This window comes from Panulirus ornatus, chromosome 48 (genome assembly GCF_036320965.1).
Source record: "Panulirus ornatus isolate Po-2019 chromosome 48, ASM3632096v1, whole genome shotgun sequence".
Lineage (NCBI taxonomy): Eukaryota > Metazoa > Arthropoda > Malacostraca > Decapoda > Palinuridae > Panulirus > Panulirus ornatus.
Genome location: NC_092271.1, coordinates 25,369,335 through 25,392,328, shown reverse-complemented (window position 1 = coordinate 25,392,328; position 22,994 = coordinate 25,369,335). Strand labels below are relative to the sequence as shown.

General features: G+C 42.0%; 2 protein-coding genes across 5 annotated transcripts in view; both read left to right on the top strand.

Moving 5' to 3' along the window:
• The first annotated feature begins 442 nt into the window (after positions 1 to 442).
• On the top strand, positions 443 to 5,506 carry LOC139763997 (uncharacterized). Its single transcript, XM_071690469.1, has 6 exons — positions 443 to 519; positions 1,947 to 2,160; positions 2,435 to 2,574; positions 2,795 to 2,878; positions 3,123 to 3,285; positions 4,335 to 5,506. Exons 1-6 carry the CDS (start codon positions 443 to 445, stop codon positions 5,025 to 5,027), a joined length of 1,371 nt encoding a protein of 456 aa, XP_071546570.1. The 3' UTR covers positions 5,028 to 5,506.
• A 1,279-nt stretch (positions 5,507 to 6,785) lies between these two features.
• The window catches only part of LOC139763867 (uncharacterized), a 35,447-nt gene continuing 19,238 nt past the window's right edge, over positions 6,786 to 22,994 (top strand). Inside the window, exons 1-3 of one of the 4 annotated variants that reach the window (XM_071690231.1) lie at positions 6,786 to 6,941; positions 18,875 to 19,734; positions 20,325 to 20,485. In XM_071690231.1, coding sequence (XP_071546332.1) covers positions 6,920 to 6,941; positions 18,875 to 19,734; positions 20,325 to 20,465 — 1,023 coding nt within the window. In that variant the 5' untranslated portion in view covers positions 6,786 to 6,919 and the 3' untranslated portion in view covers positions 20,466 to 20,485. Of the gene's footprint in view, positions 6,942 to 15,156; positions 15,281 to 18,874; positions 19,735 to 20,324; positions 20,486 to 22,994 lie in introns of those variants that run through there. The other 3 variants (XM_071690228.1, XM_071690227.1, XM_071690229.1) reach the window with 3 other exon arrangements.

Genomic DNA, 22,994 nt, shown 5'->3' with positions numbered 1-22,994 from the left:
ATATGGGAGACTGCTTGGGTGGGAGCGCTGTTGAGATTTGTCCCAGGCTTCGCTTGTGTTGAGCGCGACGGGGGATAGTTGATGTAGTTGATGTTCCCGGATGGAGTCCGCTCTGATGATACATATATGAACGTTGGTCTTACGGGATTCAGACACTTATTTTAAGTCAGGAAGAGTATTGTAAACGTTAAATATCCTTATATCATTATTCTAATTCTACTTTTTCGATGTAATATTCTCTGTAACGTTGTTTTCCCAGTTTTTAATATTTTAAGGATGTTCAGAGATATTGCAGGGAATTGCACTGTTCTAGAATTGTGGGTGAGAATAGTTATTGATAATATTCCCTGGTATTACGCAGTGCGTGTTTTATTTTGCCCGACGTGTAAATTGGAGCCGAGTTAGCACGTCCGTCGTTGCCTAGCAACGTGTAAATAACATCATGGCTGCTGGAAAGGCATGGAAAAGTCCAGTAGCGCGCAGGCTGGACGTTGGCATGGAGTGTACCCGTTGTAGGAGGTCAGTTTAGTGAAGATTTATTCGCAAAGTTTATTTCAAATATAAATATGAGTGAAATTGACGACTTTGGTACTTGTAATCATCAGTGTGTTGACGAGTGACTGATGAAGCTATATTTCTGCCCTTTCTTTCGGTAATTATTTGATTAATTGAGTATTTTTTCCGGCTTGAGTGATATTAACGAATCACCTGCTGAAATGGCTTTCGAGTTAACCAAAAATATTCGCTGTAGTTTCTCCCCGATCACTCATATCCTCTATACACGACTATTACCATCAGTTTGATAAACAGGGATTACATAATTTGTTACATGTAATGTTTATCTTGGCATCGCTTTGTAAGTAGGAACAAATTAAAATCATAATTGATTACAGTCATGGGATTTAGATTGTGGTTATTTCAATAGCCACTAATAGAAAACTCTTAAGCGTTGGCAAATTAGATATATATGTATTATAATCTCGAATATGACTCCATATTACTTTAGATTCCAAATTAAGTTATGTATCTTGTTCACGATTATCAGTTACTTTATCATCGACTGTCATTTAATTGTGGAATTGGTACCTGTGTGCATTATATATGTGTCTACCCTTAAATTTAAGGTAAGGAACATTTTCTCTGGTCGTTAGTTTCGTCAGTTATCATTCATATTATTAGTATTACGGTTCTGCTCAAGCTACATTGAGAATATATAATTACTAATAATATTTGTTGTTACTTTGCATTAAACTAATTAAATTTTCCGTCTATAATGACTGTCAATAATGATTAAATGCTTTATCTTTGGTTTTTCATAGAAAACGGTTATGAATTCATGCCTAACTCTTATAGTCATGAAAAATGTTATGTACTACATTAGATTACCGAAGACCTTTCCATTTTATGATACATGATGTTAATAGACTAACACCATTACACTCAAACTTTCCCCAGTACAGTATATTAAACCTATATATATTTTAAAAAGTAATCTCACCATGAGAAACAACCTAAGGTAAAGTTTAGATAGCTTTCTGAATTGCTCTTCATGCATCAAATTGCAAATTCTATAATACGAAGGTAGAACTGTCAAACTCAGTGATTGAGGAATTATCTTAGTTGAATCTTGAAACACGCCAAAAAAGAATTGCTTCAGTAGAGAAATACAGTTTTCGTGTATAAAACTTGGTACTTTCCAAAAGTGAACTTGAAACTGCACCGTTTGACCTTTAAAGTTTTCTTAACCAGAAAATCAGGCTTTGTTGTTCTCTTTGTTTAATTCTCTTAATTTCAACTTACGATATTGCTTAGAAACTAACACTTGATAAGGTAGAATTGATAGAAATTGAATATTGCTTAATTTCCACTGTAAATGCACTGTTGCTCTGATATGAAACTGGAGAATATGACGATTTTACAGGTATTTTTTTTCATCTTTCCAACAGTCGACACGCCGCCCACCGAATCTCCCAGGACTCGGAAGATGACTTGCTGCCAGGGCGTGGGCGTGTTCGAGGGCGGGACAGGGCACACGTCATACGCGAGGGCGTGTCTAGATGGACCTTCCCGGCCCGCACCCCCGCGCGTCCTCTGCCGTCCATGCGCGCTTGGCAACGCTCGCATCCGTGGTCGCTACAACTTCAGCACGCTAGAGATTATGTGAGTTAGAGAATGTATGTGTTTTTATTGTATGAATTAAACTCACTCGCAAAATTAAGAATTCGGTTAAGGTCTTGTTTTATACATTAGTCAGGATTTATTGATGATTATCGAGTGAATGATTGATTGATTGGTTGGTTATTTGGAGTTTAATCCTATCGACTGCCGGGGCTTGCCCTTGTAAGAGACCCGCTACTGAGTGTAGCGCCGTCTTGGAGCTGCAAGAGCCCCCCTAGTTGTATGATGGATATATTCGTGAATTATCGTTCTTTAGAGCATCCCGGATATGGAGGGCGTGGTCTCGGACGAGTTGCGTCACAGGATAGAGCGTGTTCTCTCGTTTCCCATTGGTCGGCACCAGGGTGACTTGTCCACCACGGAGACCACGCCGTCTACCCCCATAGAAGATAGAAGGTGAGACGCCAGGTTGCCCAAGGTTCGAGTGGAATGTTGGACATTATTTAGTACGACTCTTGAACACGACGGTATGACCCTTGGGTATGATGGACAAGCCTTTAACATGACCTTGTAAGGGCCAGGTCTTCATACCCCCAAGGGTCGTACCGTAAAATGAACATTGGCCTTCATTTTACCTCTAAGACGTTACGATGCTTGGCTTGACCTCTTTTTGCAGATGTCCGGCGGGAGGTCTTCTGCAGGAGTACCTAGACCAGCTGGGTCCAGAGGGCGAGGAGGACGACGAGCTGGTCTTCCAGGGGTGAGGCTCTGGAATTAGTACGCGTACTTTGTGTGTGTGTGTGTGTGTGTGTGTGTAGTGTAATGGTCGTCGACAGCCAAAGGGTAAAACTTAACATAAATATGTTGAATATTTATATGGGGTGGAATAGTGGGAAACCTAGACTACGTTTTCTGTGTGCCACATATATCTCATCTCTTCTGTCTAGGTCACTTCCTAGAGTCAACTTATCCCTCAATTCTTCTTCCTTTACGTTTTCCTGCAGGTCAGAGAGCGACGACAGCGACGCTGACCTGCTGTACGACCCCGAGAAGGAGACGTACACGACGCCCTACTTGCTGTATCTGCAGCAGCCTCGCGCGAAGAGGGCCGAGCAGCCCGCCTTTCAGGACGCCGCCCTCCTGCAGGGCAACACGTGCAAGCTCGAGGTCAGGCTCTTGTAGAAACTGTTGATTCGCTAGTTTTACATTAGTTCCATAATCAGTTTTGTAAGGCGAGATTCTGGACTGGAACTGAAGTCCAGGCGGACTCATCCAGTCCCCCATGGGACTCTGACCTGAACTAGACCATAGTGGGACCTGGTGACTCGAGGCGAGTCCGCTTCATAGTCACAGTCAGGAAGCGTCCATCGCCTTAGTGAGGGATGATCAGCTGGGTCTTGGAAGATTATTGGGGGGTCGAAAGGGGGGGGGGGTCGCCTCGAGCACCCCCTCCGCCCCCATCCTTCCTTCCCAAGTCGTCCCCCCTCCCACCACCACCAGCAGGCCAAACTGACGTCATTCGTAAGGCTTGATCGTCGAGTCACGCTGTTTTTATTATCATTATTAGTATTATTGAGTAAGACGGTCTTCGTGTGACGGAAAGATATTTTCAGTTTGCTTGCTGTGTGTGTGTGTGTGTGTGTGTGTGTGTGTGTGTGTTCTTTATGTGTTTGTGCGTAGATGCCAATTTGTGCATGTAGAGAAGCAGTTGTACAAATGTGGGACCGCATCAGTTTGATTATTCAGTTTTTGCAATACGTTGGATTTATTTTTTTTTTTTTTCGTTGATCACCATACTGTAGTTACAGTATGGTTTTTCTTCATCTGTCTTGGCTCTTCAGTTTTTCTTCATTCTTGTGTCATGGGACTTAGCAGTTCCCACCCCCAAAGAATTGCTTCGTACCGTCGTCGAATCCATTAAGGATATTGGATCAATGCCAACTTCTCCCAACCGTCTGGCTTATGGTTTTATGATATTGGCAGATGCAAGGTTGCTGTCCTTTCTCAGAACCTCACGTTCCTTTGTAAAGTCTTATGTCTTCGTCAGCCAGTGGACGCTTTCGTGCACACTGTGTTTCCCCCCCAAGTTAGAGAGAGAGAGTGTGAGTGAACTGGCGATGGATACTCTATTTTCAGCCTGAAACACGAGACAAACTTCTTGTCGGAGCGTCTCCAAACTTTGCCCACTTTCTTTTGTGACCAGTAATGCTTTTCAGGACGAGGGGGACGAGCATGGGACTCCAGGAAGAGGGCGTGAGGGAGCGATGGGACGCTCGGGATACAGGTCCAGCGTCCCCACTTCCTCCAGAACACCCACCAACAACAAGGAACTTCCGACGTCATCAGCCTCCAACAGCAAGGAGCCCCCAACATCAGCCTCCAACAGTAAAGAACCCCCGACTTCAGCATCTAATAGCAAGGGACCTCCAACTTCAGCCTCCGACCTTGAGCAGCTCCAGACTTTGAGTCTGCACCGGAGGCGACCCTCCGCAGACCAGGGCGGCCTAACCGCGGAGAGAGACGCCGTGGGAGCTGAAGCACCCGAAGACCCGACCGGCCTCTGCGAGGAGCCGAATGACGAGCTCCTGACGGAGGAGGATGACAACGACGGTGGTACCGCCGCCGCCGACCCGAACCGGAAGAAAAGGAAGAAGAAAAAGAAGAGGAGGAGGAGGAAGAGTAACGCTCATCGCGAAATGGCCGAGGAAGAGGTGGAGACGGAGGAAGAGCTTCAGAAAGCTAAGCTGGAGGACCTGAAGAAGTCCATAGCCCTCAGTCTGTTCCGGGACTTCGCCAAGAACGTCTTCGCCAGGGATCACCCAGACTTCCAACTGTTTGATGGCTTCGAAGACCTCGACAGATCCAAATACCTGAACGTACCAAAGGCGGGTGCTGGAGCCCTGAAGTGAGTCATACCGTCTCGCTCAAGGCTTGTAGTGTCGTGCTCAAGGGTCGTACTGTCGTGCTCAAGGTTCGTACCGTCGTGCTTAAGGCTCATAACGTCGTGTTCAAGGACCGAACCGTCGTGCTCATGGTTCCTAAAATCGTGCTCAAGGCCTCCTTAGGTCGTGCTCAATGGACGTACATACGTCTCAAGGCTTCTGACTTCGTGCTTAACAAGGCAAGAAAAAAAAAAATGTCATCCATTTTAAAGCGTATCGTAAAGGTAACGAAAACGTCTGGAAAGTGTGAGAAAACGGTGGTCACCCCAAGGCACAAGACGGTCAGCTCAGTTGTCATTTGTGTTTACCAACAACGTATGTTGCTGACGATATGTGTGTGTGTGTACACGTCACTGGGAAGATGCGTGGTTCTCTTAGGGAGTGGCCTTGTCTATGCATGTTAAGTAGGAGGTTACGAGTGGTTGCTTATTATGCATATATGTTTGAGCTTGCTATTATATATATATATATATATATATATATATATATATATATATATATATATATATATATATATATATATCTTTTTCTTTCATACTGTTCGCCATTTCCCGCGTTAGCGAGGTAGCGTTAAGAACAGAGGACTGGGCCTTTGAGGGAATATCCTCATCTGACCCCCTTCTCTGTTCCTCCTTTGAGAAAAAAAAAACAAAAAAACAAGAGGGGAGGATTTCCAGCCCCCCCGCTCCCTTCCCTTTTAGTAGTAGCCTTCTACGACACGCAGGGAATACGTGGGAAGCATTCTTTCTCCCCTATCCCCAGGGATATATATATATATATATATATATATATATATATATATATATATATATATATATATATATATATATATATGAGAAAATCACAACTTTACAAATGCGGAAGCACACGAGGAAGAGGAAACACGAGTAATTAGTTCTTTGAAGATGTGGTAATACATGAAAGCGCTAAGGATTCCCGTTTCTCTTTCCTAATGGTCTCTCAATATATATATATATATATATATATATATATATATATATATATATATATATATATATATATATAAGGTGTTCTCGGAGAAAATAACATTACAATAATTCCCGTAATTGTTTTTGTAACCGTACGGAACACGTTTTCACCTATATACCTTAACGGATTCACCATATAATATTACCCGTAATGGTTTACTGACACTGTTCTCGTATACGCTTTAACCATCTCTTAACCGAAATCAGTGATTTAAAGTCGATATATAAACGCTCCATATTTTCATGGGTAACGAGAAATCTGAGCTGTCGCCGTCATATCCCAAGCAACGCCTACCTGCGCCCTGTAATGAGCATAACCAATGAATCGAAATATTATGTAATGATTTATGATTTACGATTTATAATCACAGTTCTCGGGCCGCTCGTGTGACGTGAGCATGGCAACACAACATCGAAGTAGATCCGTGTCACGAGGAGGTTTGATGGTGAAGGTAGACAGGGGGAGAATATGCCAAGAAAATAAACGGTTATGGCAGTAATACCCCGAGCCACAGGTTGCTATGCCATCGGCTGCCGTGTGCTCTCTCAATATCTATTTATTCCAGGCACGAAAAAACTATGTCGAGTCAAAAAGAGAATGTCAAGAAATGCGTGCGATAAAAGTCAAAGCTAATTGTTCCTAGAACAGTGCAAATTGACATGTATTTAATGAATAAATTGATGAGTTTTTAGAGGGTATGGTGTAACTGTGTGAGGGGTAGGTGGGGTGGCGGTCGGCAGCCTCAGGCAAGACAACAGGTTGGGGCACACACGTGGCAAGGCTCCAGTGGACCGCGGACGGAAACGGGATCAAAACTCCACTTTAAATAGGCATAAATTCTCCCTCTGGATGAACCCCAATTGATCAAGATGAAGTGCTTGGTGATTATAGGTAGGTGTGACCAATCCTCGCAATTAAGTTGAATAGCGGTGATGATAATCCGCTGGTGTGAGGGTGGATGGGTTTAAAAAGATATTACGTGTTGGTAAATCTTTGGTTCACTTGAAGTATAGTTATTGTTACTGTGTTTGGTCATCATTTTAAGTTGGCACAGATGATGTAGTTATGTTTCTTAGTTGAAATGTTATTATGATTTTACGAATTGTTAAAAGGCCGTGTTTACCAGTTTCTAGTGCTTCTCAAGGTAACTCTTAGAAGTAATTATGAAGCAGCTGACTTGCTCACGCAGGTCATTATTATTATTGTACGATATCGAAACTGAAGCCAAACATTGTTTTCCCTCCAGCTTACCCTAACTTAAACTAACTAGCATGTTGAGGTTCTGGATCGTAAGCAGTGACATTTTTCCTAACCTAACCCAAACCCATACTAACATATATTCTTTAATGAGAACCATGAAGTTCCGATATCGTAACTAACCACAGTTTTAGTAGTTGTAGATCTTTTGGACTAACTATGTAGTAGATTGAAAGATGCATCTACTTTAGAGGACTTGTACTCCAGGTGAACTAAGGCAGAATCTCTTCCTACCTTGTGGATTATACATTACAAAACCATAGATGTAAAACGTAATAGATTGCTTGTATTTTCCACAACAAACGATTTTGTATTGTTATACCCGCAGTTGAAAATTTAGTTGATTTAGAAATAAACTTGCATGTGGAGAACGTGTATAAAGCCATCTATTTTGTGTGTGTGTGTGTGTTCTTGAGAGGAGATCCCTATATTAACTTTTCAAAGGGAAGCCAAAGGTCATGTAAGAGACTTTTTTTTTGTAAAATTATTACGAAATCAATTGATTTTTCAGTGGTCATTTTCATATATGATTTATTCATGGTACATATTGCATGAAAAGTCATAGTGGACCTAAAAACGCTTTAGATTTTTTCTCTTGGAACTATAATTTTGTCTGCCCTTAATCTGGACAGTGATCCGAGTTTGTTTACATCTACTTACACTTAAATCTGGAACTGCTAGCCATTTACATGTGAAGTGTGTACCTTTTGATTAAAAATGGAAAAAAAAAAGTTCAGAGAAATATGCAAGGGAGTTAAAGAGTATGAGATTGCATATTTTGTGTAAATCTTGGTAATGCATGGGCATGTTCCTGCCTTATGTGTCAGGAAAGCAGCCTTGTTGAATGTAGAGTTAGAATTATTTGTAAAAGCAACTAATGATGCCTTTTCAGTCGATATTGTGGTATTCCATTGGCTGATTTAGTTTCATTACTTAGTTCAACATCCGTTGGATTATATAACCTCGTATGCCAAATTTTACCGAATTATTTGAGTTAATTTAAGATTGGTATATGTGCTCATCTGATAGTTGGTAATTCGGATTTGATAGTAGTACGATGAGCAAGTTGAATCTTAGAGGGCCAGGTCGGCTATAGGTATATATTGCTTTTTCGAGTGGAATTTTGAATGTTTGTGTGAAAATAGTGATTACAGTCCATTCGCCCAATTTTAGGACTGCATTTCCTGTAACGAAGACTTTTACAGCTGCATTCTGACATCCCAGATCTTAACGTCAGTGCACTAGATGCGTTGTGGTGTAGGCCTAACGTAAAGTGTGTAATGGTCTAGCGTTAGCTGGCGTCCCCAGTGCACGCCCCACACCGCTCAACCATCGCTCTGTAACTCGACACCAGAGCAGTTATCAGCTTTCATTAGCGGGACACGACTGCGTTCACAATTTGGATAATGTGCGTTCCGTTGTGCCTGCTGCGTTCACAGCCTCGTGAATGTGTGCGTTCAATGTGGTGCTTTCAGAACGCCAAGAACACTTATTTTTATAAATGTTGCTTAGCGTCGTAAGGATGCCGAGAGATGTTTGTGAGTCAGCTTGAAAAAAGTTCGTAGTTTTGTGTTTCATGATTTTGGTGGTATGCACAGTTACGTCAGGCTGTTTGCGATAACCTCGCAGTGATTTAATTTTGTTTTGTCTGGTTGTGTGACAACATTTGGTCATAACTTCGAACTGCATTCGCCATAGCTGGAATTCCAGATACATAAGTGTGAGTTCGCAGATTTCATTGTACTGTTGGGGCACTGCGTCTTGTGTTGAAACTGTGGCATCTGGGAGAGATTTTGCCGGAAAGAAAAAGCCATGGTAGTCAGGAAATTACATGCCTATCCCCTATAACGGCCATCGTTGCAAAGATATTTTGGACTTCATTTTCACCGGACTTCATTAGGATATTTGAGTCATAAGTATACCATGCATGAACAAGTCTTACACGTTAACTTTGGCTAGGCTATTATTGGTATAAATTGAATTAGATGAATGAAAAAATGATTTTGGTACTGTAGTATTTTTCTAAGGGGTAGGGTATTTCAGACAACACTTCCACAGGATTTACGAAGAATTTTTCGTAACTTGCGATGGTCACAGTGGGGTACTGGGCTATGGGATGTCATGCCATTGTGATTATGGACAAGGAACAGCGGGGTATGTTTGTGTGTGATTATCTCTTTGTGAACGTGTGTGTGTGTGTGTGTGTGTGTGTGTGTGTGTGTGTGCATTTCGGGGTTTCGTAAGACGGGAGGGTTTGATTTTACTGGGCTGCGGGAGGCTGCCGGTGTGGAGAAGCATTAAACAATGAGTGGAGCGTTTGGTCATGTTATAACGAGGTTTTGGATGGTAGCCATTGTGTTATGTCTCGCGCAGAATGAGGAAGGGGTCTTGTACCAGTGAAAATTCAGAGACAGTATTCCGTTACCATTCGCCTCATTTTAAGATCTTTTCTCATTGGAGGTTGGGTGTAAGAAATTATTGGACTGTAGATAGATGAAAATTTTTCAGCAACAACATGGTAAGTATTACTGTTATAACAAAAATTGGCTGTCTAAAACCCCTTAATTTTGATTATATTAACAAAATAGGTTGCACAGGAGTGATTTGTATTTTTCATTTTCATTTGCTTTGTAGGATTTTAACATACATAGAATTATGGATTTTTAGGAATTATATTGTTGATAACGAATGATGTCCTTTAACCTCTGACAGACTGAAGATGTATGAAACGATCAGCCAGGAAGTTCATGGGGTTCGGTGAGTGGAATATATATATATATATATATATATATATATATATATATATATATATATATATATATATATATATATATATTCGATTAGACACCGGAAACGCGTCTGTATTCTGAAGGCCAGTAATTTCCGTTCCTCAGGTTAGGGTTTATGGGGGACTATTGTCGCCTCTCTTTAAGAGAGAGAGAGAGAGAGAGAGAGAGAGAGAGAGAGAGAGAGAGAGAGAGGACGTTATTACCAGTTGAAAGATACACACAGTCCGTTGTTGAGGGAGTTTTAAAGGCATAGTCGCGATAAATGTTGTGGTCTCTGATTACCGATGTGAGACGTGTCCAGGTTGTTGATCCTGTGGGTTGTAACGTGATAGGTCCGCCCAGCCATTGCTCGTATGATGGCAGTTATGGAGAGGGAGGGGGAGCGACGTACCTGTTATACATCAAACCCAGGGTGATTGGGTAGAGCCGAGAGAGAGAGAGAGAGAGAGAGAGAGAGAGAGAGAGAGAGAGAGAGAGAGAGAGAGAGAGAGAGAGAGAGAGACGATATTGTGTTTGTGTTTTTGTTCATACACACATCCTCCTTGTAACCCTCGCCCTGAGGACTTGCTGGGTTAACTACCTGTTTACAACCCCTTTACGAACCGTTCTGGATTACCCTTAACTACGGCCCGCCACCCCACACAACCATTATTGTGTGATATAACCAAACACACCGTCTTCTATGAGGCAATTTCATTGCTTAGTCGACGAACAGAAAACAGTCGTTCGCCCATGCCATTGCGCAGGTCTTTTCGTGTCACATGATGTTGACATACTCGCACTTGTGACGTTGTTCATGTTTGGCGCCAGGCGACGAAGATCCAGACGACTGGTCAACGAAGTGCACGGTATTCATCAACATGTCTCTCCGTGGTGTCCTCAGACTTAAACAATATCCGGCAGACTCTTCTCTAAAATGGAGTCTTGGTTCATTTCAGCCACGTATCGCATCAGCTTTTCGAACAGAATCGCGAACAGAATTTCCCATTGAAAGGAAGTTAAATCCACATCTTTATCATGATTATTTAGGTAAAGCAAGCAGAACTGAACAAGCCAATGAGTTTTAACTGTTAGATCATGATAAGCAATTAAGGTTTACACTTAACGAACTGGCTTGTTTACTGGGCCTGTAATGAGGCGATCAAGATGTTATATACCCCCATGTATGATTTACACACGCACACGCTTGTGTGTGCGTAGAGAGAGAGAGAGAGAGAGAGAGAGAGAGAGAGAGAGAGAGAGAGAGAGAGAGAGAGAGAGAGAGAGAGAATTATGAACATAGCTGATTTGAAAACCCACACCCAGAGTACGTCATATAGAGACCCGGGCCTCTATACTCCACAAGTATGACGATGACAAAAGCGACCGTATGCGGTTTCCCTGTTCGCCTCTCGCTCGCGTTAGGCCCTCGGAATATTCATCGAGATTAACGCCAGTCAGTAAAGATGATCTCCCTAATCCTTTTGGCATGTCGCCGAGGAAGTATCTGGCTGTGAGCAGCCCGAGGTTTTGGAAGGGAAGTTTCCTGTTTGAAGAGCTGTGCAAGTGAGGTCATTAGACGCAGTTTCCTGTTTGGCGAAACATTGGATCGGGGGTCAAGACGATGGGTTATGTGCTGTTGGAAGCGCCCCCTGGTCGGCTTAGCTCGACGCTTGGTGCACGTGATGGAATGCAACTGTGTTGGGTAGTGTGTAAGTGTTGCGTGTGGGTGTTTCGTGAATGTCTTCCTGACACGTGTTTTGAGTTCTGGTTGTGTGTGTCCCTGTTGTGGAAGTGTGTTCCTGTTGTATGTTGTAGTGTGTATGCCTGTTGTGGAAGTGTATTCCTGTTTTGTGTAGGTGTTCCTGTTGTATTTTGTAGTGTGTATCCCTGTTGTGGAAGCGTATTCCTGTTTTGTGTAGGTGTTCCTGTTGTATTGTGTGGTGTGTTTGCTCCGTGTGCTTTTTCCCTAAGTATGTTTGTATGTATATACATGTCTGGGTGTTATTTGTATATTTGTCGGCTCGTGTCGTTTGCTTAATGTTATGTGTATGATTTTCTCTTGTGTACATGAGTTCATGTTTGGTTAATGTGTTGTATTTTTACGAGTTTCCCTTGGGTTTATATCGTAGTTTTTTATGTTTTTGGTGGGTTTATGTTGTGGTTTGTACAAGTTACTGTTGGGTTTAGGTGGTTATTGCTCTATATTCAAGTTCCTGTTATGTAATCCTGTCACACACACACACACACACACACACACACACGCGCGAAGCAGGAAATTAAACCCGACTAAATCTGCACCCGAAGCTAACTTCACATACTCTGATGGACTTTAAAAATTGAAATTTTACATAGCAGAAAGTATTTCTTTACTGTTTTCTTATCTGCATATATTTACTTGTTTATGGCTGGTCTTCGTTACCTGGTACAGGGGCGATAGATCTTGACTGATCGGTGCCGTTGTGATCTAACGGAAGCGATTAATCAAGTCGAAACGCTCAGGTCTCAAAGTTAGATGCCCGCGATGCCCAGAGGCAAGGGAAGAGAGGACACAGCACCCATCTTCTGCGGTCTTGTGTGTGTGTGTGTGTGTGTGTGTGTGTGTGTGCGTATGTACTTATTGCTAAAGTCTCTGCTCCATATAAAAACAACTATAAGTGTGATTATTACAGTTCTCACGATGAAACAAAGAATTAGATAGTTTCTAACTCAGAATGTAGATTTATAACACTTGAGTGTTATAATGTTTATGTTTCAGCAGAGGTGTGTATTTCCATAAAGTGAACCAGTTCGGACTAGGCTCTTGTCGATGACGTGGTTCATCTTGCAAGGAACGCGGCTCGAGGCGTCCGAACCTGCCTACCATCATCCGTTAACCAATACCCACCTTCTCTCATGACTCTTTGACCTTTAAAGGCACGATGGCTTTAGATCTTTCTATTTCCAGCTGTAGTGAATGATCTGAAAATACTGGCGGTGATGTATCTTCAGAACCACGTAGCCATTCGTACGTGTCAAGGCTCACGTGAATTTAAATGGTAATATCTGGAAATGAGCAGAGGTAATGCGTTTTACTTCCCATTGATTTTAAAAGTGCATTAATCTTTATTTATTAGATACTCGTTGGCTGATGCTAATCTTCGTGGCTTGTCTTTTATAATCGTTTAGGACGGAACGTAATCAGTAATCTCGCCACGGCTCATCTGTACAAGAGTTTTGGGTGGGAGTCTTTAGTAAACTGATCCTACCAGGGCGCACTTGAGCCTCGAGGGAGCCTAGTATTTTCTAGAACTTGACGTAGGAGAAGAGCCTAACCGCTTACCACTTTGTCACGGCTCACCGGAACGCTTAGGAGAGAGAACCTCTCCCCTAATTTTACCTCGCCTCTCTTACCCGTGAGTAAACACACACACACACACGCACAGAGAGAGAGAGAGAGAGAGAGAGAGAGAGAGAGAGAGAGAGAGAGAGAGAGAGAGAGAGAGAGAGACGAGCTAGTATTTATAGAGTGGGGTTCCTCGCGAGCATAAGTTTATGAACTGTGTTAGCAGTTACCCTTCTACCTTACCAAGCGTCACCGTTCATCCTCGTGAGTTTTATCATAATCGGAGGCATGTCTTCACTACCAGGAGTGTCACCAAAGTTGCTTGGGCATGATTCCCTCACTACTCATCTGTAAAAAAAAAAGGGGGGGGGGGGGGGCAGGTTGTCTCGAAGACAGAAGCCCTCCTAACAGTCTCTGTTAACCGTGACTGTACAAATTTCTGTATTTTGATAAACATTAGGGAAATGAAACATTCCAGACCCACTATAAAAAGCATGCTCTTTAGTTCCATAAATTAGGGTAAAGAATTGAAGGTTTTCGATATATATATATATATATATATATATATATATATATATATATATATATATATATATATATATATTAATGTACATATTTCTGTAGTCTGTGTACATATATTACTGTACATATAATTCTGTAGTCTGTGTACATATATGATTTGGTGTTCCCACCTTCTATCATTGTCTATTGTGTCCTTTCTGTCTTATTGTATTTTAAATGTGACAGATCTCCTAATCCTTCATTAAATCAGCTTACGCAGTATTTAGATATTAACTGTCGAAATCTACTGTAATGATTACATTTTGAAATATGACGGTTACTCTCGTTGGCTGTAAACCTGACGCTTGGCCACGTCAGAACGGACCGGCCCGTGTCGCCACAATGCTCATGAGTGGCCTCGCCTTCACTTACCATCCTGAACCCCAGCGTAGCTTATACATCCGGTTTAGACAGTGATCATTACGTATACATCAAGGTGGTGTAATTTATCCTGTAAACAACTATCCCCCCCCCCCCAACCCTGACGGTATCATGCTTGACCACGACCTTGTGATCCTTGTGCATGACTACACGACTTTTGGGTATGACGGATTGATCTTTGACCTAACTGTTCACACGCATGGTTTATGTCGTTGTTCTTCGTGATTCGTAGTTATAACCTAGTGTGTGTGTGTGTGTGTGTGTGTGTGTGTGTAATGCCAAAGTTTCCATAGACATAGTTGAAGATGAAATGAGTAATGTGTCTTCGTTGTAAACTAACAATTTTTTGTAATAAGCTCTCTTATGTAGTGATGTTGTCCTCTTAGCATATGATTACTCATCAGATGAAACAGTAACTGTCGTTCGAAATACAAATTAATATTTCTCTTAGTTGTATGTTACGAAAGGTGTCACACTGGTATTTGTTAGCGGTTGGGTTCGCTTGGGTGGGGTGAAGGTAACTAGCCAGCCAGCATGGCAGCATCTCACACTGCCCCAGACAGACACAACACCCACCGCTGCTGACAGTGAAGTGTTTTAGTGTCGCTCTCCGCAGGGTGAAGTGCTTCACGTACTTATTTCAGCAGTGTCCGGTGCTTCACTGATGCAGCCAGCAGGGTTGGCGGTATTTTAGTTTATGTTTTTATTGGGATAGGATGTCGCGCGTTTCTCTCAGTGGTGTTGGGTGTCTACATTTCTTTCAGTGGTACGAGGTTACTGAACTTCTGCTTTCAGTGGTGTCAGTGGCCATGTTGGTGTTAGCTTGTGGATGATATTCATCGTGATCATTGGTGGTTTGGGTTGTGGGGCTGGTCATCACGGATGTTCCCTAGCCAGTCGGAGGACCACAATAACAAGCAGTATTCGACGGTGGTTTGGTAATCCTGTCTGGCCCCTTGTTTGGATGCTCCCTCCTTGTTGTGGCTTCCATATGTGTTTGGCAGACAGTAATCATGACATAATTCTCTGGCAAGCGTTGTATTGGCATGGAAGGATCAGTCTCCCCTTTTGAATACGATGGTACGACCCTTGAGCATGACGGAACGACCCTTGAGCAAGATGGTACGACCCTTTGAGCACGACAGTGCTACGTTTTGGATATAACCTGACAGGTCACATGGTCGTACTCAAGGGTCGTGCCGTTGTACTCATGAGTTATGCCTATTGTGCTTAGGGTTAATATGTTATTTGTATGAATAGGATTATTATGTCATTTGTATGTACCTAAATAAGAGGTCAACCTGCCCGATGTTTTACCATGAAATTTTCTTTTAAAATGTTGAACTTTTTACGGAATCTTGTTGGAATTAAATAACATTACAGTTTATGGAAACTGTGAATAACAGTGAGGTGTATTAAATCAGATTGTAAACATTCGTGACTCGGGCCTTGGCCGAAAGAGGCCAGGTGTGTTGCTAGTGAACAATATTTCCTGTTTTTCGAAAGTATTTTGTCAAGGTATGGTGTGTGTTGCGTGTGGCTCCTTTTGTGTTGACGTGGCCTGATTAGCAGTTATGACTAATCTTCGAAGTATGAACGACTCCATTCCTAATGCGTATGTTCTTTTTTTTTTTTTTCGTAGGGCTGTGTGTTTATCGTGTGATGAAATATAACTTACAAAGTCTTGCACCATCACGACAACCCCAAGGGCTCTTTGAAAATATTACGAAAGGTTAAGATTAGGTTAAGGTTAAGATTAGGTTAAGTTTGATGTTAAAAGTTAGGTAAAGTATGAGGTGTTGGAAATAACATTTCATACAACACATGTGCATTGGTCCATCATATCCGTTCATGATAGTGTCCATAGCCTTCCACACGCTCCACCCGGCATAAGAAACGCCCCTCCTGACGCTTTCTCTACCCGGCATAAGAAACGCCCCTCCTGAAGGCGGTCGCGTGCCCAGACTTATGCCATATGCCACTCCTCAGTAAACAAACTTAGAAGTGTCGAGCCTTATGGGGGGGTTGGTGATGATAGTGAGTGGGAAATGTATTCGCCGATATCTTATTTGAAATTGAAAATGGGCGCTGGTTAGAATGTTTTTAATGGTTGAAGATAGCGGTGTGTGACCTTGGCGCGTAGAGGTTAGAAGAGGATTCGTCAAGAGGGTTTTATTTTCGAATACAACTGTGATTAGGTTAAGCCTAATATTAAGATTTTTTTGGGGAACAAGCCGTCTTACTTTATCTCATCAATGTATATTATAAAAAAGATTTAGGATTAAGTATCTGAATAATAGCACGATGAATTTTAACATAGGTTTGGTTACCTATGTACCGAAACTGAATATTGTCACTGAGATATTGTATTACTGGTCGCTCTCAGATCTGTCTGCATGATTGCGCTGTTTGCTTTTTGTATTGTGATGTAATTCTATTTACGCAAAGTATACCTTTCCTGCGTACGCTGGACATACCAGTATACTCTTATGGCCAGCCCAAACTACATTTCAGTTGCTTGCATAACCTATTATAAACCTCACAAGGCTTGATTACTGCTAACGTACTCGTTTATTTCCATTGCCATAAATCTGGATGGACGAGCATACCTCTTTCTTCAGCTTTAGGTATAAGACTCGCCTCCCTCACCAGGCTTTGGTATATCTAGCATACTAAATACCTTCCTCATCAGCCTCAACTTCCTCACCAACCTCAATTGTGTCTAGCGTGCCTGGCATAACTCTTCATCCTCAGATACATTTTATCCTACCAACATTCTTTCCAAACCAACCACAAAAATTTGGCAAGCTTGCATATATTTCCAGCCACAGGCATATTTAGCAGTCTGGTATAACCCCTCCGTCACCTGCACGTATCGCAACCCATATGGTGTGTTAGGGTGGTTGTGACTAGCGAGTGAAGCTCTCGGGTTACCTACACAGCCGGCTGGTCCTGGCTGGTCATGGATCCTGTAATGCCTGACCCGTGACACATCCTGGTGTGTGTGTGTGTGTGTGTGCGTGTGTGTGTGTATGTGTGTGTGTGTCATAGGTAGGGGTTGCTAGTGACGGGTCCTGGTATAGTTGACGACTTCAGAGGGGATATAGTGGGAGGGAGGGAGGGATTACTGGCATTTAGGGAACTTATATTAACTTGGGGAGAGCGTAGTCATGTGTTGTGAGATTTGATGTGAGGATAATCTAGAAAAAATAGCGGCTGTTTTAGTGTCTGCTAAGATAATAGCATCACCCGAAACGCGGCAAAACAAAACCGTTTGTGTTAGTGATTTGAGAGTTGTAATATTGGCGTTTAAGTAGGTGCAGCTGGAGGATTTGTGATAATTAAGTCATGGTGTGTCATGTAACGTGCGCCCTAGTGTGTGAGGCCAACACAGTCAAGTATCCTGGTGTGATGCAGCAACCCAGGTCACGTTTCCTGTGTGCTGGGGCAGCCTAGTAACGGCCGTGTTTTGTGGGGATGTGTTAATGGTAGTTTTAGAGGCTCGCCTTTAAGTTACACCTTGAGAGCTTGTATCATTTTCCAGCAGGAATTCTGAGTAGTTACAACTAGATTTTTTTCTTCGTATCTTACGTGGAGGACTTGCACAACGTACTTTTTAAACTAACAATATCTTTCCATACTTACCGTAGCTTCATGAGTATCATTCACTCGCATCTTCTGAAGTTTGTCTCCTTAACTGGTCCCTCTCCCTATCCTGCGGCCACCTGCATTGGCCACTTGTGTATTAATTCGCTTCTCAGTGGCGAGGTACATTAAGGTGACCGCAGAGTTACAATGAGCTGCGTCAGGAATTAATGTCACCCGCCTTGAGCGTCACACGTTATCTACTTCAGAATTTGGCCTCGTTGGGAAAGTGGTCTTGTGGTGAAGATACTTCGGATCAGGCAATAGTAGTGTGTAGCGAAATGGTGCCACAAGAAGCTCAGCATTCTGGTTAGTTTATTTTAGAGTCTTTCAATTTAGTAAAAATTCAGTTAGCAGATCAAAACATCTGAAGGTTTTGACAGCCTGATGTTCGGGTGTATTGTTTGTAAGAGGTTATGTTACATGACGACAAAGACTTTGAGGACAAAGATGCCCTGCTCTGGCTTCGAGCCTGTGATGTGACATATCTCAGCCTTTAGGCTAAAGTCGAGGCCGAACAACGAGCATTGTCTGGCACCAGGTGTTGGGTGTGCTCTTATGTCACTGGGTCTACTAGCACTGTAAGGGTCATCCCAGGAATTTTAGTTGCCAATAAGTGATGATATTGACAAAATGTGATGAAGCACCATCTTGATACAGTGAGGTTACGTAACTGGCATGTGTTAAGTTACTTCATCCCAAACCAAAAGTTGTGAATCAGGCTAACAGTCACGGGGACAGATGTGTGAATGGGGCATAGATCACCGATAATTAATGCATTTTTTTTCTTTTGGCCGTAGGGTATGAGGTGCCATTAAAAACCCACGAGCCTTGCTCTTATTCTGTGTGATTTGGCATATCTGTTGATACCATATGTTTCTTTTTAGGTTACATGTTGATACTACTGAGGTCATTGACAAGTGCCCAGATTCATGGAGGAACTACCGAAGATGATGAGAATCTTTCCTCCGATTTCACTACTGCTGGAAATGTCTCTGAACGGGTCACAACAAACACCTCTCAGTCTGCCACCAGCAGAAGGAACGAGAACGTAACGTTGAGTGATGAGGAGGAGCCAGTAGCCAATACGACATCGGGGTTGTATGGGTCATCTGTGGAAGTCTCGAGAGCGTCGGATGTTGCTGGTACCCCAACGAGTGATACCGGTGACGGCCGGTCTGACGTTCATCAGCCCACCTACACTCTCCTGCCACAAGTAGAGCCTGAGATTGACTCAAGTGACATACACAACACGTCAGAGAATTCGCTGACCTCTTATTCGCACGATGTAACTGAAGATCCACAAAGGTCAACAACCACCCTAGAGGAAAGTACTGAATATGCTTTGACTCCATCTCCCTCATCTTCAAACGTCACAGAGGAGGAACCGGTAACTGAAGTGTTCACGCCAGATGCTTCAACAGAGCACGTTCCGGATGAAATTACAACTGTAGCAAACAGTAGTTTAGAATATACAAGTTCCCCAGACCCCACACACACTACCGTATCGCCAGAAACCTCCTCTGAAGGTGATGTGTCGGAGTCTCACATGAACTTTAGCTCAAGTATGTCACCAACCATGAATTCGACCGAGATGCCAGACGATACTCAACCCACGACTGAGTTGTTGACAGAAGCACCAAGCACTGCCCAAGACACCACAACAACATCTAGTTCTTCGTCGTCTGGTCCAATTATTACCCCAGTTGCCACTGATAGCACTGGCAGTTGCTTTGGTGAAGCAGAAGTAAGTGTGAATATCTTGTATAGAAGTTTTGCAAAGTAGCACTAGATAGCACTGGATGTAATAATCAGCTATGGTCTCCATGCATGTAGAAAGTGAGCCAGATTATGTTCTTGAGATATGTTTACTACATGTATATCCATTTATTGTGGTAGCCTTTGATTTTTGTACATCATTCAGCAGAAGTTGGTTAATTACCAGCCTGGCTAGATCAGGAAAAGGCAGTTGAACATGAAAATAAATCATTGTTATGATCAGGCTTTGTTAGTATCTGATGTGAATGGAAGTCATAATCATTCATTATTATATAAAGTGCACACCAACCCTGCAACATTGATTGAGTCTATATAAGGTTATTAAATTGAAGTGAAATATCTAATTATGCTAATTTGAATATTGTAGATTATTAAGTCCATAAAATAATAGCTCTTCCATCATTGAAAGCTTTTCCTTTCTCTTGTATCATCATTATCATCTTAATTCTCACCCATCTTCTCTTCCCTTATATCTGTGGTCTATTTTTTTTCCTTTCTCTCCAAATGTAACCCCATCTTTTCTTCCTCACTCATTGATTCTCATTGTTCTTGCCCAAGGTGAACACGCTGCTTGTAGTAGCTGTTGTTGTGGCAGTGAATGTGCTGGCAGTAGTGGTAACAGCAGTTTGTGTCCACCGTATTGTGTCCCGCAGACTCACCTGGGACCCACCACCAATATACTACAACCGATCGGTATGAAAACTGCCTCTGTTATGGTTGTGAGTAAAAAGTGTCCATTGTCTTGCCTTCCTGCCCTATCTCAGAATTTTGTTGAAATGATTTTATTGCAATAATGCTTTACCAATTTTGCCAGCGATAGTGAATAAAATCATGTTTTGGCTTACTGATAAATGCTACACAAAGTACTGTGACAAATAGAGAGTATCTTGAGTTTTCTATTCATGCAATATTCTTTTGTGAGCAGATCACTGTATGTAGTGATTTAAAAGTACACCGGTTAACAGTTTCTTGCGCCTTAGATCATTACTTCTTTTGTAAACTTTTTCCTAACTAGGATTTATTGACCATATATATATGCGTTTCCTTGCATGCAGTAATTTTCCACATGTAGGGGTTTAATGGTAAAATCTCTAGATATCCTTGATAGATACATGAAAAACACAGGGGCTTCCAGTAAGTTGTACTCTTTAATTTGCCAAGAATCTTTAGTATAAAATTTTTGATCAGGTATGGTTTTCAGCTATGATGGCTCTGTAGGTTTTAACCAATGTCAGTATTTGACATTGTTTTCAGTAAATGTGAATACCTTTACTGGGCCTTGTGAAATGAGAGCCTTCCAGATCTGATGAAACATGAACAGCATGTTTAAGGGAAGAGGGTAGGGGATGTTGGGTATGGTAGATCAGCTTATCACTAGTGATAGGAAATGATTCCTTTTACTATGGTTAATTGGCCATGGTCTCCAAATGCACCATTGGATGAAGGATTCTTGAATTCATGTCTATCTATACTGGTAGTCCTTCAAAAATTCCTTTGCTAATATTTTTTGTTATTCAGCAAACTTCAGCAAGGCTCATTTAAAGATATTGTAATATCTCGTCAGATATTAGCAGCAGCGTTTAGAAGTCACTTCATTCCACATATATCTGCAACAGAGTATGTAAGAATTTTTAGGACAGCTGAGAAGAGTGGCCATCTTCAAAGTTACTGCTAACTGTTAGCCAGATGAGAAATTGGCAACCTAAGTTAGACAGACCTTCAAAAAAAAAAAAAGGACTAAACAAAGCCACTAAGTCAAGTTTATGTAACGAAATCTCTCCATGGCTAACCAAATCACAAAACCTGTACAAGAAAGATGGAGAAGCTAGATACCTAATGAAAATGTATATAAAAAGATAGAGTCTGAATGTCAGATGCATTCAAAGTGAAAAGAGAGAGTATCAAACCATGCAGAGTAGATGGCCTTCACATACAGCCAGGTGCCTGCTGACAGTCCTGCATATCACGTGACTCTGAAACAGAGAAAGAAAGGGTTGAATGTTTCTGTTGCCTATTATATTACTACCATGGTGTTCTGCTCCTAGATTACTGCTCAGCTGGGAGTTAGAAATACCTGTATGGCTTTTTTTCCCAAAGAAATCTCATTCCCCTCTTTTCTCCTTCAGTAAGTAATCTTCATGAACAGTTGATCATATTCCCAACCTTAGTATTACTGATTTTCAGTACCTTTATGATCAATTTAATACTTTTATATAGACCATGTTTTATATCTACTGTTGCTCAACAGTCATACTCCATCATTATTACCTCGCATCATGCCATTTTACCAGTACTACTGCTAGCCCTGCTATTCTGGGACTTTTTTTGCCAGCTGCAAAGATGCAGCAGATCATTAACGTCAGACCTACAAAAAGTATATGTTTTCTTATTTTTGCACCGCATCACATATGTTTTGGTGTAGAATCTATGTACTAAAGCTTACTGAAACACTGAAAGTCAGTCAGAATTGTGTACTCCCAGTACCTTGAGATTTTACAAGTATCAGAGCCACCCCTTCAGTTATACTTGCTGGAAGAAAAGAGCGTCAAACATATGGTGATGAATATTACATATTACATATCTCCCTGGGGATAGGGGAGAAAGAATACTTCCCACGCATTCCTCACGTGTTGTAGAAGGTGACGGTAGCGGAGGGCTAGAAACCCTCCCCTCCTTGTATTTTAACTTTCTAAACAGGGAAACAGAAGAAGGAGTCAAGCGGGGAGTGCTCATCCTCCTCGAAGGCTCAGATTGGGGTGTCTAAATGTGTGTGGATGGAACCAAAATAAGAAAAAAGGAGAGATAGGTAGTATGTTTGAGGAAAGGAACCTGGATGTTCTGGCTCTGAGTGAAATGAAGCTCAAGGGTAAAGGGGAAGAGTGGTTTGGGAATGTCTTAGGAGTAAAGTCAGGGGTTGGTGAAAGGACAAGAGCAAGGGAAGGTGTAGCACTACTGAAACAGGAGTGGCGGAAGTATGTGATAGAGTGTAAGAAAGTAAACTCGAAGTATGTGATAGAGTGTAAGAAAGTAAACTCTAGATTGATATGGGTAAAACTGAAAGTGGATGGAGAGAGATGGGTGATTATTGGTGCATATGCACCTGGGCATGAGAAGAAAGATCATGAGAGGCAAGTGTTTTGGGAACAGCTGCATGAGAAGAAAGATCATGAGAGGCAAGTGTTTTGGGAGCAGCTGAGTGAGTGTGTTAGTAGTTTTGATGCATGAGAC

Bases quoted from the DNA above. Each gene is read 5' to 3' on its own strand.
- LOC139763997 (XM_071690469.1), top strand. From the start codon at position 443: ATGGCTGCTGGAAAGGCATGGAAAAGTCCAGTAGCGCGCAGGCTGGAC. The intron at 2,161-2,434 runs GTGAGTTAGAGA...ATCGTTCTTTAG, and splicing joins TTCAGCACGCTAGAGATTAT to AGCATCCCGGATATGGAGGG. The intron at 2,879-3,122 runs GTGAGGCTCTGG...GTTTTCCTGCAG, and splicing joins GACGAGCTGGTCTTCCAGGG to GTCAGAGAGCGACGACAGCG.